The following is a 12,357-nucleotide window of genomic DNA, read 5'->3' as shown; positions in this document are numbered from 1 at the left end:
GTTATAAATAACCTAAAGACTCGCCCTGGCATTTAACACCGAGACTTAAAGGGATATGGTCAACAATAGACCGATTTACTAACATATTCCAATTTTAGGCATACTGTTAAAAAAACAGTCGTTCATGACAACCCCAGAAAAGCTTGCCCAAGACTTGTCTGACATAGCTTCAAGTTATGTATTCAGACTGGATGCCAAGTATTGTAGTTCATTCATCAATAACAGGTTAATGAAATACCCTGGGTCCCCAGGAAAAAGGCATCCATACCTTTGGATATGGTAGTAATCCAGTCTATTTTCCATGTGCAATATCATGAGTCCCTAATACCAGACTTATTAGAAATACCATTTATGGGTGTACAAAGTCTTCCAAACAGCGAGTTAGATGTCCCACCAATATACACCCCCAGTCACTCTTAGGGTCTTCTGGTGAGAATCTATTTATGATGACGACCTTTGTTTATGCGGCAATCGATGGAAAGTGCAGAGCATTTCATAAGACCAGGACCCTGTTCTGTAAAACTTGTTATCAATAACAAATGCAAATTTTGTTTATGACAAAGTTGCTCTCAGCCAACCTAATGCTACAATTTCAGTAGCTTATAACAGTTATTGTAAACCTTTTAGTGAAAAAACAAACTTGATTAAGCAGGGTCCAAATGTTAAAAATAAGGACGACTCCCAGAGATTGCTAGCTTCTATTATCAGATGAATACCCGAATGGTATCAAATTCCCCATGAGAACCCATGCTTACATGTATGTGTCTTTAATCTTTCTACCGCATAATACAAATTTTCAATTACAATGCAAATTGTCAGAAGCTATGGCGCTCGCTTGGCTGACCTTTCATCAAGAATTTACCTAGACAGGAAAAATCATTGCAATGACGCAAGTTCAAAGTAATTATCTTCCCCACAATATCTTGCTCAAGTTTCTAATCTAGCTTCTGGAAGAACATGTCAGTCATCTTTTAGAGTTGCCATATTCCAGTCAGGGTGCAATTACCAAAATCCAAAGTCCTACTTTTAATTCTTTACACCAGGTCTTAGCTTAACTTGGAAGATAAATTTAGCAGTCACTGGTCGATTATGAAGGTGATCTTTCTGTATATATGACAACAAGGATTATGATCTATCATTCAAAAGAATGCAGCCCTAATCCTTTTCATGATGCCAGCTGAAAATACCATCCAAGTATCTGAGTGTTAAACAGGTGATCTAATCTATGCTCAGGCAAGAATTACTCCAGGATTTCTTTCACCAATGATAGAGGGTCAAGTTTGGGATTAGGATTGCAATTTGCCTGTAGGTTAGGTTTAAGATTAGTGTTAGAGTTAGAGTTTGAGTAAGGTTCAGGTAAGGTCTAGAGTGGCCACTTTTTCTTTGTCCCTTGGGTGGCTTCAATAGACAGGCACCTAACCCTCACCCTGATCCTAAACCTAAACCTAAACCCCAACTGCGACAATAAACCTAACCTTATGTATGTTCAGTGGAAAACACTCTGTCCCTTGGATAGGACGTTACATGGAGGCCCCATGTAGAGGAGAGTCCCCACCTTTGCACATTAGGAACCCACTGCACTATTCGTATACCGGTAAGTGTAGGGGGGAACCCTGGTCTACTGGTCCACCTGCACACCCCACTATACCAGTATACCCAGATGGACCTTGTGGAAGATTAGCCCTGTGCTAAACAAGTTATCCAATAAATTCTACTACTACTACTACTATTCTTTTGACAAGATAAAGCCTGGAGCAATTGTCGTCGGAGCAAATGTCAGGTCATCATTTCATCCTTTCGAGTCCCTATACTGACCTGATCTCGAAGTGTATCTCTGTACTTCAGCTCAGATATCTCTGACACCTGACCGATGACCGCCGTGGCTTGGACCAGACAGGACCACACCCTGGTGAACTGATCGATGGAACCGTAATCAAGTCTCTTGGATGGGATGGAGAGCGCTAGGGCACCATTGATCCGCACCTGTAAGGGTGGATAAAAGGATAAAGAGTAAATTATGAAGGAAAATTCAAAACATTGTTAAAGGTAAAGACCAGTTTTGGAAACGCCCCCTCTCAAAAAATGAAATGGAAGCTCCTTTCGCAAAACTTCTGCTGAACTTTGGAACAGATTACCTTTAAATGTAAAAAACTGTCAAACCGTTAACCTATTCAAAACTAGTCTCAAGACACATTTATTCAAAATTGTGTTCAATGATTAATTAACTCTGTTCACTTTGACTTGTATTCCATATGTATTGTAATTTGTATGTTTATTTGCATTTTTAGTTTTGTATAAGATGTAATTGTATATCAGTCTATTTTGTGTGTATAGCGCTTAGAGACTTCGGTGGTAAGCGCTTTTATAAGTAACGTTTTTATTATTATTATTATTATCACTAATCATGTGAAAAAAATATGTTTGGACTAATACGTGATGATACAAATTTTGCCACGGAACCGCCTACTAAGTGATATATTTGGTAATTATTATATCTATCCGGACTGGATAGATATAGGGTAGTCCCACATACATCTTACTGTGTACAGTGCTTGTAACTTTACCAGGACTGGGACAAATTTCTTATCATTCAGATGATTCCAGAACCTTGCAGTACACACCAATACTTATATCCTAGATGATCAACCTTTTCTGATCGATTCCACAACATTTCTTTCACAATACAATCGCATGACCATAACTGGTCTTTACCTTTAACAAATATTGAAACAACTTTGATTATGGGGCCTTTCAACTAATGACAATATATTCTAAACATGCAGATTTGTAAGGACCAAGGTAATAAACCACTGTACAATGCTGTGATGGGTTTCACTGTTGTTGAAAGCGTGTGAAATTGGACATGCGTTATATAAACAGTATTTTTATTGCTCCACTTTAGTAACATTCAAATTTCATATCATCATAGGAATCATTCCCATATCAAGTCATTCTAGAAGTGTTTTATATCAACAATTTGGAATGGAATTCAGAAGGGATCTACATATATATTGTAGAGTAAAACTGGGTAACTATGCCTCAGATTCTTCAAATCCTCAAATCCTGGATTTAGCTCATGCTGCAATCATAATTATAAACATTTAGGTCATACTTGAATCTCATTACTTTTACAAGCTAATTGCCTGTCTGATTATCACGAAATCTATGATTGGAATTACAAATGTCAGAATTTGTTTTCCTAACAGTTTTTATTACACTACGGTCTATTGGAAAATGAATACGGTAAAACCAGTCACTGAAAGATTTTGAGGAACTTCATGATCATCTTGAAGCACATTTTTTTGTTAGGGCTTCAATATTACACCATATCACAGACACTGATAACACGTAGGGCCATGCATCTCAGATTTAACATTGTTAGACGATCCCTTTAAAGGATCACACTCACTAACTGTCTTACTGCAGGATACAGCAGAAGAAAAAAATCACAACAAAATTGTCAATATGTCTATTTTCATATTTTGAACTTGTACTATGAGCCAGTCTCATGAATCTTTTAAAGCCTGTCTGTACTAGTTTGGCCAGGGGGTTTCAACCTCCCTGCAAGGTCACTGACGGGTGGTTATCTTATCAAATCAGCTCTCAATTAACACAAGAAAGGGGGATCAAGGGGGACCAACAGGCACTGATTAGGCATTGTATGCTACAGGTGTGTATATAGGGGTGCAAGTACATGTAGATATAAGTAGCGCAGTGGGGCTTTAAAGGCTACTGGAAACCCTTTTTGACCATCTTACCTTGAAGTTCTTACACTCTGTGATGACCTTAATGAGTGACCTGTAGACCTCTGACCCCCACGGTGCCGTCCCAAGGCCAAGGTTAGGGTTACGGAACATGTTCCCCAGAGCATAGCATGCATTCCATCGCACCTACGGTTACACAAGAACAGACAGAATACAAATAAGAATAAAGCAGTCAAACCTGTCTATAGCGACCGCCCAAGGGAAACACAAAAAGTGGTCTTTGTAGACAAGTGGTCTTTGTAAAAAGGTTCCTTTAGTACATGTTTTAATGAGAAACCATTTGCAAGGGAAACAAAAAATGTTTTTTTGTAGACAGGTGGTCACTAAAGCACGTTTCACTGTAGCACATGAAACCAACAGTTACAAGATAGATCGTCTGACAATTGTTCTGATAATTATCTAGACAAACTTTTTTTTTTTCTGTCTTGTGGGCTGTCAGTCTACTGGGATGAAAAACGAAACCATAACCACAATCACAAAATTAAAGATATATTCCTTAGCTGTCTACATGGAAATAGTAGTTATTTCAAACACAAGCAGGGGGAAATCCCTGTGTAGACTACAGGGACTTGTACACGTGTACATCCAGGGGGTGTTTCACAAAGATCCTAAGTCAAACTGAACTCTAAATTGGACTTAAACATTATGGAGAGCCATATGTAGCCTTAAAATAAAATATACTGGTATACAAAAGCAAAATTTCAAGTATTTTAGACTTTTCATAAATTCCACATCAAGAACAAGAAATCTCCTTGATAATAGAAAATCTGAATGATTTGAATCAACATTTTATGCCTTAGGGTTAAATATTTTCAAAGATGCTGACGACTTTCCATAACTGTTAAGTCCAACTTAGGATCTTTGTGAAACACCCCCCAAGTCATTTATTCCAGGAGGGGAAACCCAAGTGTTTTGTGATCATGTTCCCATCCAAGGCAAAGGTGATGCCAAATGAATAATGTTCATAATAACTGTCTTCCTGAATATCGTTAGAAATTTGAGTACATTGAGACTCATCGTTTATTCAAGATCTGTCTCAGGAGATAAAAACTAAAATTTAATTTTTTTTCAACGATATGTTGCTTTTCACAAAATCAACAGGGATTGGCGAGAATGATTACTTTAAAACTGATATCCACACAATGCCACCGAGCTTGCAAATACGTATCATATTTTTTGGGCATCGTTATTGTTTTTGTTGTAATTTTATCATTTTTAATATCCGTAATATTGCATTCAATATTCAAATTAAGGATGCATTTAAGCCTTCTTCCCTCATCTTCTCATAAACTTTCACATTCATGTGTTGTTTATCTGCTTGTTACCTTCACACATGTATCTATCTTCAAACCCATATTTTATAAGAAATTATTTATGATCTCATTATCATTTACAAAATAATTATTTAAAAATTGAATTAAAATGAAATATTTTAATCACCTTGACAGCACCTCCATTGATGTTCTTGAGCAGAGCCATCACAGCTTTCTCTATGAGAGTCTGAAAACTGGATTTAGCTAAAGAAGAAAATTGTAAAAGAGAAAGAAGTAGAGAAGAGGGAGAAAGGGAAGGAGGGAGAAAGGGAAGGAGGGTGAGGAGGAGGGAAGGAGGGAGAGGAGGAGCGAGTGAGAAAGTGAAGGACAGAAAGCATGAGAGAGGAAGAGAGTGAGAGAGAGAGAGAGAAAGAGAGAAAGAGAGAAAGAGAGAAAAGAGAGAAGAGAAAGAGAGAAAGAGAGAAAGAGAGAGAAAGAGAGAAAGAGAGAGAGAGAGAAAGAGAGAAAGAGAGAAAGAGAGAAAGAGAGAAAGAGAGAAAGAGAGAAAGAGAGAAAGAGAGAAAGAGAGAAAGAGGAGAGGGACGGGGAGAGAGGGAGGGTATAAAGAGATGAAAAGAGCACGGAGAGAGGGTGATAGGATGGGATAAGAGAGAAAGAGAGAAAGAGAGAAAGAGGAGAGAGGGAGGGTATAAAGAGATGAAAAGAGCACGGAGAGAGGGTGATAGGATGGGATAAGAGAGAAAGAGAGAGAGAGAGAAAGAGGAGAGAGGGAGGGTATAAAGAGATGAAAAGAGCACGGAGAGAGGGTGATAGGATGGGATAAGAGAGAAAGAGAGAGAGAGAGAGAAAGAGGAGAGAGGGAGGGTATAAGAGATGAAAAGAGCACGGAGAGAGGGTGATAGGATGGGATAAGAGAGAAAGAGAGAGAGAGAGAAAGAGGAGAGAGGGAGGGTATAAAGAGATGAAAAGAGCACGGAGAGAGGGTGATAGGATGGGATAAGAGAGAAAGAGAGAAAGAGAGAAAGAGGAGAGAGGGAGGGTATAAAGAGATGAAAAGAGCACGGAGAGAGGGTGATAGGATGGGATAAGAGAGAAAGAGAGAGAGAGAGAAAGAGGAGAGAGGGAGGGTATAAAGAGATGAAAAGAGCACAGAGAGAGGGTGATAGGATGGGATAAGAGAGAAAGAGAGAGAGAGAGAAAGAGGAGAGAGGGAGGGTATAAAGAGATGAAAAGAGCACGGAGAGAGGGTGATAGGATGGGATAAGAGAGAAAGAGAGAGAGAGAGAGAGAAAGAGGAGAGAGGGAGGGTATAAAGAGATGAAAAGAGCACAGAGAGAGGGTGATGGGATGGGATAAGAGAGAAAGAGAAGTGGGAGAGGGAGAAAACAATGATATTAAATTTACATCAAGAATTATCACATTTGTATAATGGTCACTGGCATTTTCAGAGTAAAATTAGTTTAATAGTTACTACTACTGAGGGATCAAATAGAAAAGACAGTAATAAAGACAAAAGAAACCATACATACATAGTAACATTACTTTAACATGAGACAGATCTATAAGCAGAACCTGAGCCAAAGGTTAGAAAGAGACAGAGAAACGGGGAGAAATAGGGAGAAACAGGGAGAAACGGGGAAGAAAAGACTAGACAAGACTACACAAGAGAAAGTGAGACGAAGCACCGGAAAACAAAGTTCTGACAGTTATCCTTCCTGGATTACGGCACATATTAACCACGAGCGACACCTCGCGCTAATAAAAGATTCACACATTCAGCACATCCATGTCAATATTCAAAAAGGAAAGCAACTCCAAAAGAAGTAGGACAAACCAATTCAACACCTGCTTAATATGCATAGGTTTGCATCCCGTTGACTTACAAAACTCATCCCGTTTAATATCAGGCGTACTCCGTACATCCTCTTGGTATATGATGAAAAGTAATCTTGTTAGGAATAAACAAGGGTGTAAGGGATGAACAATCAAAAGGGCAAAAGTTGCAACCATCAGAGTGCTCATCCCTTTAAAGGTAAAGACCAGTATTGGAAATGCCCCAATTTCAAAAAATGAAATGGAAGCTCTCATTACCAATCATGTGAAAGAATATGTTTTGACTAATACATGATGATAAAAAATTTGCCGGAAACCGCCTATTAATTCATATATTTGGTAAACTTGTTTCTCTCATGGTCTGTGAGAGATATAGGGTAGTCCCATATACATCTTCCTGTGTATAGTGCTTGTAACTTTACGAAGAATGTGCCAAATTTCTTATCATTTTGATGATTCCAGAACCTTGCAGATGTTAGATGCTAGATGATCAACCTTTTCTGATCGATTCCACAACGTTTCTTTCACAATGCAATCGCATGACCATAACTCGTCTTTACCTTTAATAACAAGGAATATGTACGAAACCAGAACGAATAGAGATGGAGAATCGTACGTGCGGTGGACTTGTTTATTCTAAAGTGACATTATACAGGCTCAAAATTGCAGATCCTTGTTTTTGACATTTGAGGCATCACCGTATGATATTCTAAAACCTGAAATTAAGACTTTGTTTTTCACTTGGAAATGTTTAGAGATGAATTTAGACGCTGCACGTTTTACTACACCCTCTGGGTTCGTTCATACATGCCATAGTGTACGGTGGTGGTTTAACACGGGAACTTTTTAAACCATATCTTATAACATATGGTCAAGTGAGTACGCGTAGGACTAATTGTTGAGTGCAGCAACTTTTTTCATCCCCACTTGCCATTTATTTAGTACACAAAAAAAAATCAAGTGCTGTAAACAGCAGCTAATTACAATGAGCCTTAAAGCCTGTCTGCACTAGTTTGGCCAGGATGGATTAGACCTCCCTGCGTGGTCACAGACAGGTGGTTATTTCATCAAATCAGCTCTCAATTAACATAAGTAAAAGGGAATCATGAGGGACCAACAGGTACCGCTTAGTCATTGTTTGCTATATAGAGGGCGCAAGTAGCTACAAGTAGTGCAGTCTCGCTTTAAAAAGGGTAGAACTGACTAGACAGTACATTTTACACTAGAGCGAAGTTACCGGTAGCTATGAAGTCAACTTCATACAGGTCTTGATTCTTGATGTGCAATCATCGCATTAAATACGAAGCGTCCCTTGAGGACGGTTGATACATCATCATGGGTCTCGGTAGCTTACTAAGATAATTTTTCATATCCAGAAACACTTTATTACTATTATCACACGATTTACATCTAATCTTGATGTCTCCTATTACCTATTAGGGAAGAGAGATGAAATCAAATTTGTCTTTCCCTGTGGGGTATTTCCATGATTTCATTTGAGTGCAATCTTCCAATAAGTGAGCACTTGTCACCAACGACGACGATGAAAAGCTAAGAAACCTCATCCAGCCTTTCCTTCTAATCTTTGACCCAAATCTGGTGAGGTGAGAAAGACGTCAGCTCCGAAGTTATCATCACAGGTCGGTTCTCCCTCACGGAGAAATCAATAAGAGGGTCTGTTCACACAACAGACAAATGTGTGTACTGTTTGATTTTCAACATTTTGTTCATTCTTGCTCACTCTGATGAAGACAAGGTGAAAAGTTTCAGCATGTCATTATTTATAGCTATTCTCCAATTTTGGAATGACAGTTATCTACATGTATGTTCCAAAATGTTGAACAAGAAACATACAACGACTGTGAAGCAAAAGCATTGTCCACATTGAATATGAGAATTCATAAGAAGTAATACATTAAAGCCTGTCTGCACTAGTTTGGCCAGCAGGGATTAGACCCCCTGCATGGTCACTGACAGGTGGTTATCTCATCAAATACCTCTCAATTAGCATAAGAAAACGGGGATCATAAGGGACCAACGGGTATTGATTAGGCATTGTTTGCTTTATTGAGGGCGCAAGTAGCTACAAGTAGTACAGTCCCGCTATAATGAGGAACAAGCACAACAATGTTTAATCCCCATTTAAACATTTAAACACGAGTGACATGGTGAGTCGACCCAACTTTTTTTTGGAGTATCCACAACTCAGTGATTTTGTGTTACCCCATGTTCATATGAGATAAATGTAATCAATTAACAACTGTAGTTTCTTGTTTAGTGGCACAGCTACAGGGGGCACAGGGGGACACATCCCCCCTCCTTCATGGTTAAAAAATGTTTTAAAAGAAAGAAAAAAAAGGAAAAAAGAGGAAAGGGGAGAGGAGAAAGGTCACATGAAAGTAAACTGCTGTGACCCCCAACACCCCTTAATTAGTGACCTTATTCATTTGCATTTGCATCTATCAAGTAAAACCTTTTGCAGCCACTCTATGATGCGAGTGCCTCCTCCCCCCTCCCCCATGTCTGGAACCAGGTTAAATGTATATGATAGCTGAAAATATTCACACTTTTGGATATTTGTATGATGCATATAATGGGGGGTGGGGGTGGGATAAGTCATATATTTTCCACTACCCTCACTCATTCAACATCTTCATAAGATAACCTTATTATTTTATAGAATTCTACATTGACATTCTACGTTTACAAAGCAGTACCAAATCAGTGATCACCTAGTTTTCACAAATGAGCGGGCTCCGTAACACAAGGCTTACCAAGTGATTTGTGTTACAGGCTAGGTCTAAATTATGCTTGAAAGGTGTTGTGGAGATTTAATTAAGTACAGCATAATTTAACATTAGTGGGACAATGAATAAAAAAGAAAAATCAACTCAAAGGGTGGTATAACATTCAATTGCTTTTCACTTTAAACTGCGTAATGTGTGTGTTTTTCCTTCCTAACAAGTTGTATTCAACCTATAGATATGCAAAATCTGATCCCAAAGAGACTGAGAAATGAAAAATAAAGTTACATAAGGCCTTAACTTTTAATGCCTCGTTTGGGCAGAAATTAGGTGTAAAATATTTTCACTGGGAACCAACCATACACTTGCTTCTCTTTCAGAAAGCAAAACAACAGCTGTCCATAGTTCAAAAATATCAAACAATATCAAAATTCTTTGTCAATATCTTTTTAAACAATGGCACAGTACAGGTTAAGGTATCGTCCTCCATTTCTCAAAATTCTGCATCAAAATGTGGAGTGACTATTAAGGAGAGGGATGGTTATTTTGCTTTGCAATGAAAACAGATATGCTCCAGTAACGGGCATCTTAAACCCATGGATGTAGAAACCTCATGAAAATTATCCCAGATTCCAAAACTACATGTGTTCAAATAAGAATAAACAGGTGGAGAAGTATTGATCTATCTTACAAACCTTAGGCGATCAAAGCAAGTAGTTTTTGTTTTCCCCCTCTTCCTCTCTCCCTCTCTTCCTCTCTCTCCCTCTCATACTCTCTATCCATCCCTCTCTCCCCCCCCCCTCTCTCTCTCTCTCTCTCTCTCTCTCTCTCTCCCTCCCTCTTGTTACCGGTACTCTATTTGTTACACTGTATCTTACAGGATACCTCAAGCTCCATTCATACACATGTATGACCTTACAGCAGGCCTTCTCAACTGGCGGCGCGTGCCCCACTTGTGGCGCTTGCGGTCAGTCGGAGTGGCCGCGACTGTTGAAAGAAAAAATATATATATATATATATATATATATATATATATATATATATATATATATACAGTATATATTAATAAAAATTGTATTTAGAATTAAAAACTTAGCAAAATCAAAAAGACCCAAAATGTCTGCTTAACAAACAGGAAAAAAGGGTAATTTAACCTTTTGTACTATTTTATACAACTCTTAACTGACCTGAGCTCTAAACAACAAAAAGCTTACGATGTGCTACCAAATTTAACATTGCCAATCTCTGGAAACATCTTGTATTGTTTTCTGTTTGTTTGATTTTCACTTAATTTGGACAATTCCCGTGTTTATTGCACCAAAATCACTACCGGTACATATAAATTTATCTCCAGTGTGAATGTATACCCAGGAATTGCACGAAATTATGATTGCTACATTTTAGAATAAAAATGTGTTAAAATGCCACATCTGGGCCTTTAGAAAGCCCTGAAATACATCAGCTTCAGGGGGCTCCTCCCCCTGCACCCCGCCCGTTGTCGGCTCGGTTGCTACGCTCCCTCGCAGCAAAATCAAACATACAGGTTGGCACTTCAACTAAAAATTCATTTTGTTTTGGCACTTCTAATAAACCAGTTGAGAAGGCCTGCCTTACAGTCTTTAAACATGATACTCTTTACACTTCTGTATCTATTAAACACAGCCCCTGTGGGCCTTTGTTGTTCACAGTCACTTGTTTATCACCCTCGAAATTGTTCTTTCTATTTTCCTTAGAAATTCAATACAATCCATTCCATGGACAGCAAAGCCTGCTAAGATGTACAGTACATCTGCCTTTCATTTAATCGTATAATGCAATGCATTTGCTTTGCAGTATTTTTTTCATGAGGTTCAGCATGTCGAATGTGAACAAGGCTCAGAAGGAAGGCTTTTTTTTTTCATACAGCTAAGAAACCTGCAAACCATGGTCATATGTTTGACTATAAATTCAAAACTCGGTCAAATACATGTGTAGGCAGGTGGATAATATTAAGTGTCTGGCAAACAGTGTGTCAGCGAGACGCAAACAAGGAAAAAAATCATTGCCATGTATCCTTTACACACTGTAGACAAACAAATACATGTATTCATAAAAATGGACAAAGGTATATCCAGCATTTACTCTTTTCAAACAACAAAAAAGTCCTACTCACAAGCCTTGTCTTGCTGAGGGTATGCATTATTTGCGACTAATACTGACTGGAATATTATTAAATGAATAATAAATGTGTATGCCATGATCAACGTTTAAAAGCATGCTATTGACCCAAAATAAATGGGACGCTGATTCAGGGAGGACGTGTCAAGGTTCTTATTCCTTACAGATTACTCTAGGCTAACTCTGTTCAAATAAATATACAAAATGAATACTTTCACAAATGATATATATGTTTTAATCAAAATGTAATCAAAATGTAATTTGATTTTCTTTGGTTTGGTTGTGTTTTTTTCCATTGTAGAATGATTTTTTTTTTTTTTTTTTTTTTTTTTTTTTGGGGGGGGGGGGGGGGGGGAGGTAAAAAGGGGGACACTTCATAAATAAATGAAATACTTGGCCCACTTTGTCCGGGTTTGAACCATGACTAAAGTTAGTACAGAATTAAGAATTCAAGCATACAAGTAGGCATTTCATAAACCTCCAAGTTTTGAATGAACGTGAGTGTGTATCAGACAAATGTAGTATTAAATTCAGGTATTGATTACCTATCTAAATATGCTGTGGGGTGATAGAAGTAATTCATTA

At 38.2% G+C, this 12,357-nt stretch overlaps 1 protein-coding gene across 1 annotated transcript in view; it reads right to left on the bottom strand.

Annotated features, from left to right (window-relative positions):
* Nucleotides 1–12,357, bottom strand: part of LOC115918800 (HEAT repeat-containing protein 6-like) — a 48,675-nt gene that overhangs the window by 21,584 nt on the left and 14,734 nt on the right. The window contains exons 5-7 of the mRNA XM_030991188.1: nucleotides 5,205–5,281; nucleotides 3,759–3,890; nucleotides 1,816–1,983 (exon numbers count right to left, since the gene is read on the bottom strand). Coding sequence (XP_030847048.1) covers nucleotides 1,816–1,983; nucleotides 3,759–3,890; nucleotides 5,205–5,281 — 377 coding nt within the window. The remainder of the gene's footprint in view (nucleotides 1–1,815; nucleotides 1,984–3,758; nucleotides 3,891–5,204; nucleotides 5,282–12,357) is intronic.

Source organism: Strongylocentrotus purpuratus, unplaced genomic scaffold, assembly GCF_000002235.5.
Source record: "Strongylocentrotus purpuratus isolate Spur 01 unplaced genomic scaffold, Spur_5.0 spur5_scaffold_2, whole genome shotgun sequence".
Classification (NCBI taxonomy): domain Eukaryota; kingdom Metazoa; phylum Echinodermata; class Echinoidea; order Camarodonta; family Strongylocentrotidae; genus Strongylocentrotus; species Strongylocentrotus purpuratus.
Note: the sequence above shows the minus strand (reverse complement) of the source record. Positions and strands in the feature narration are given on the sequence as shown.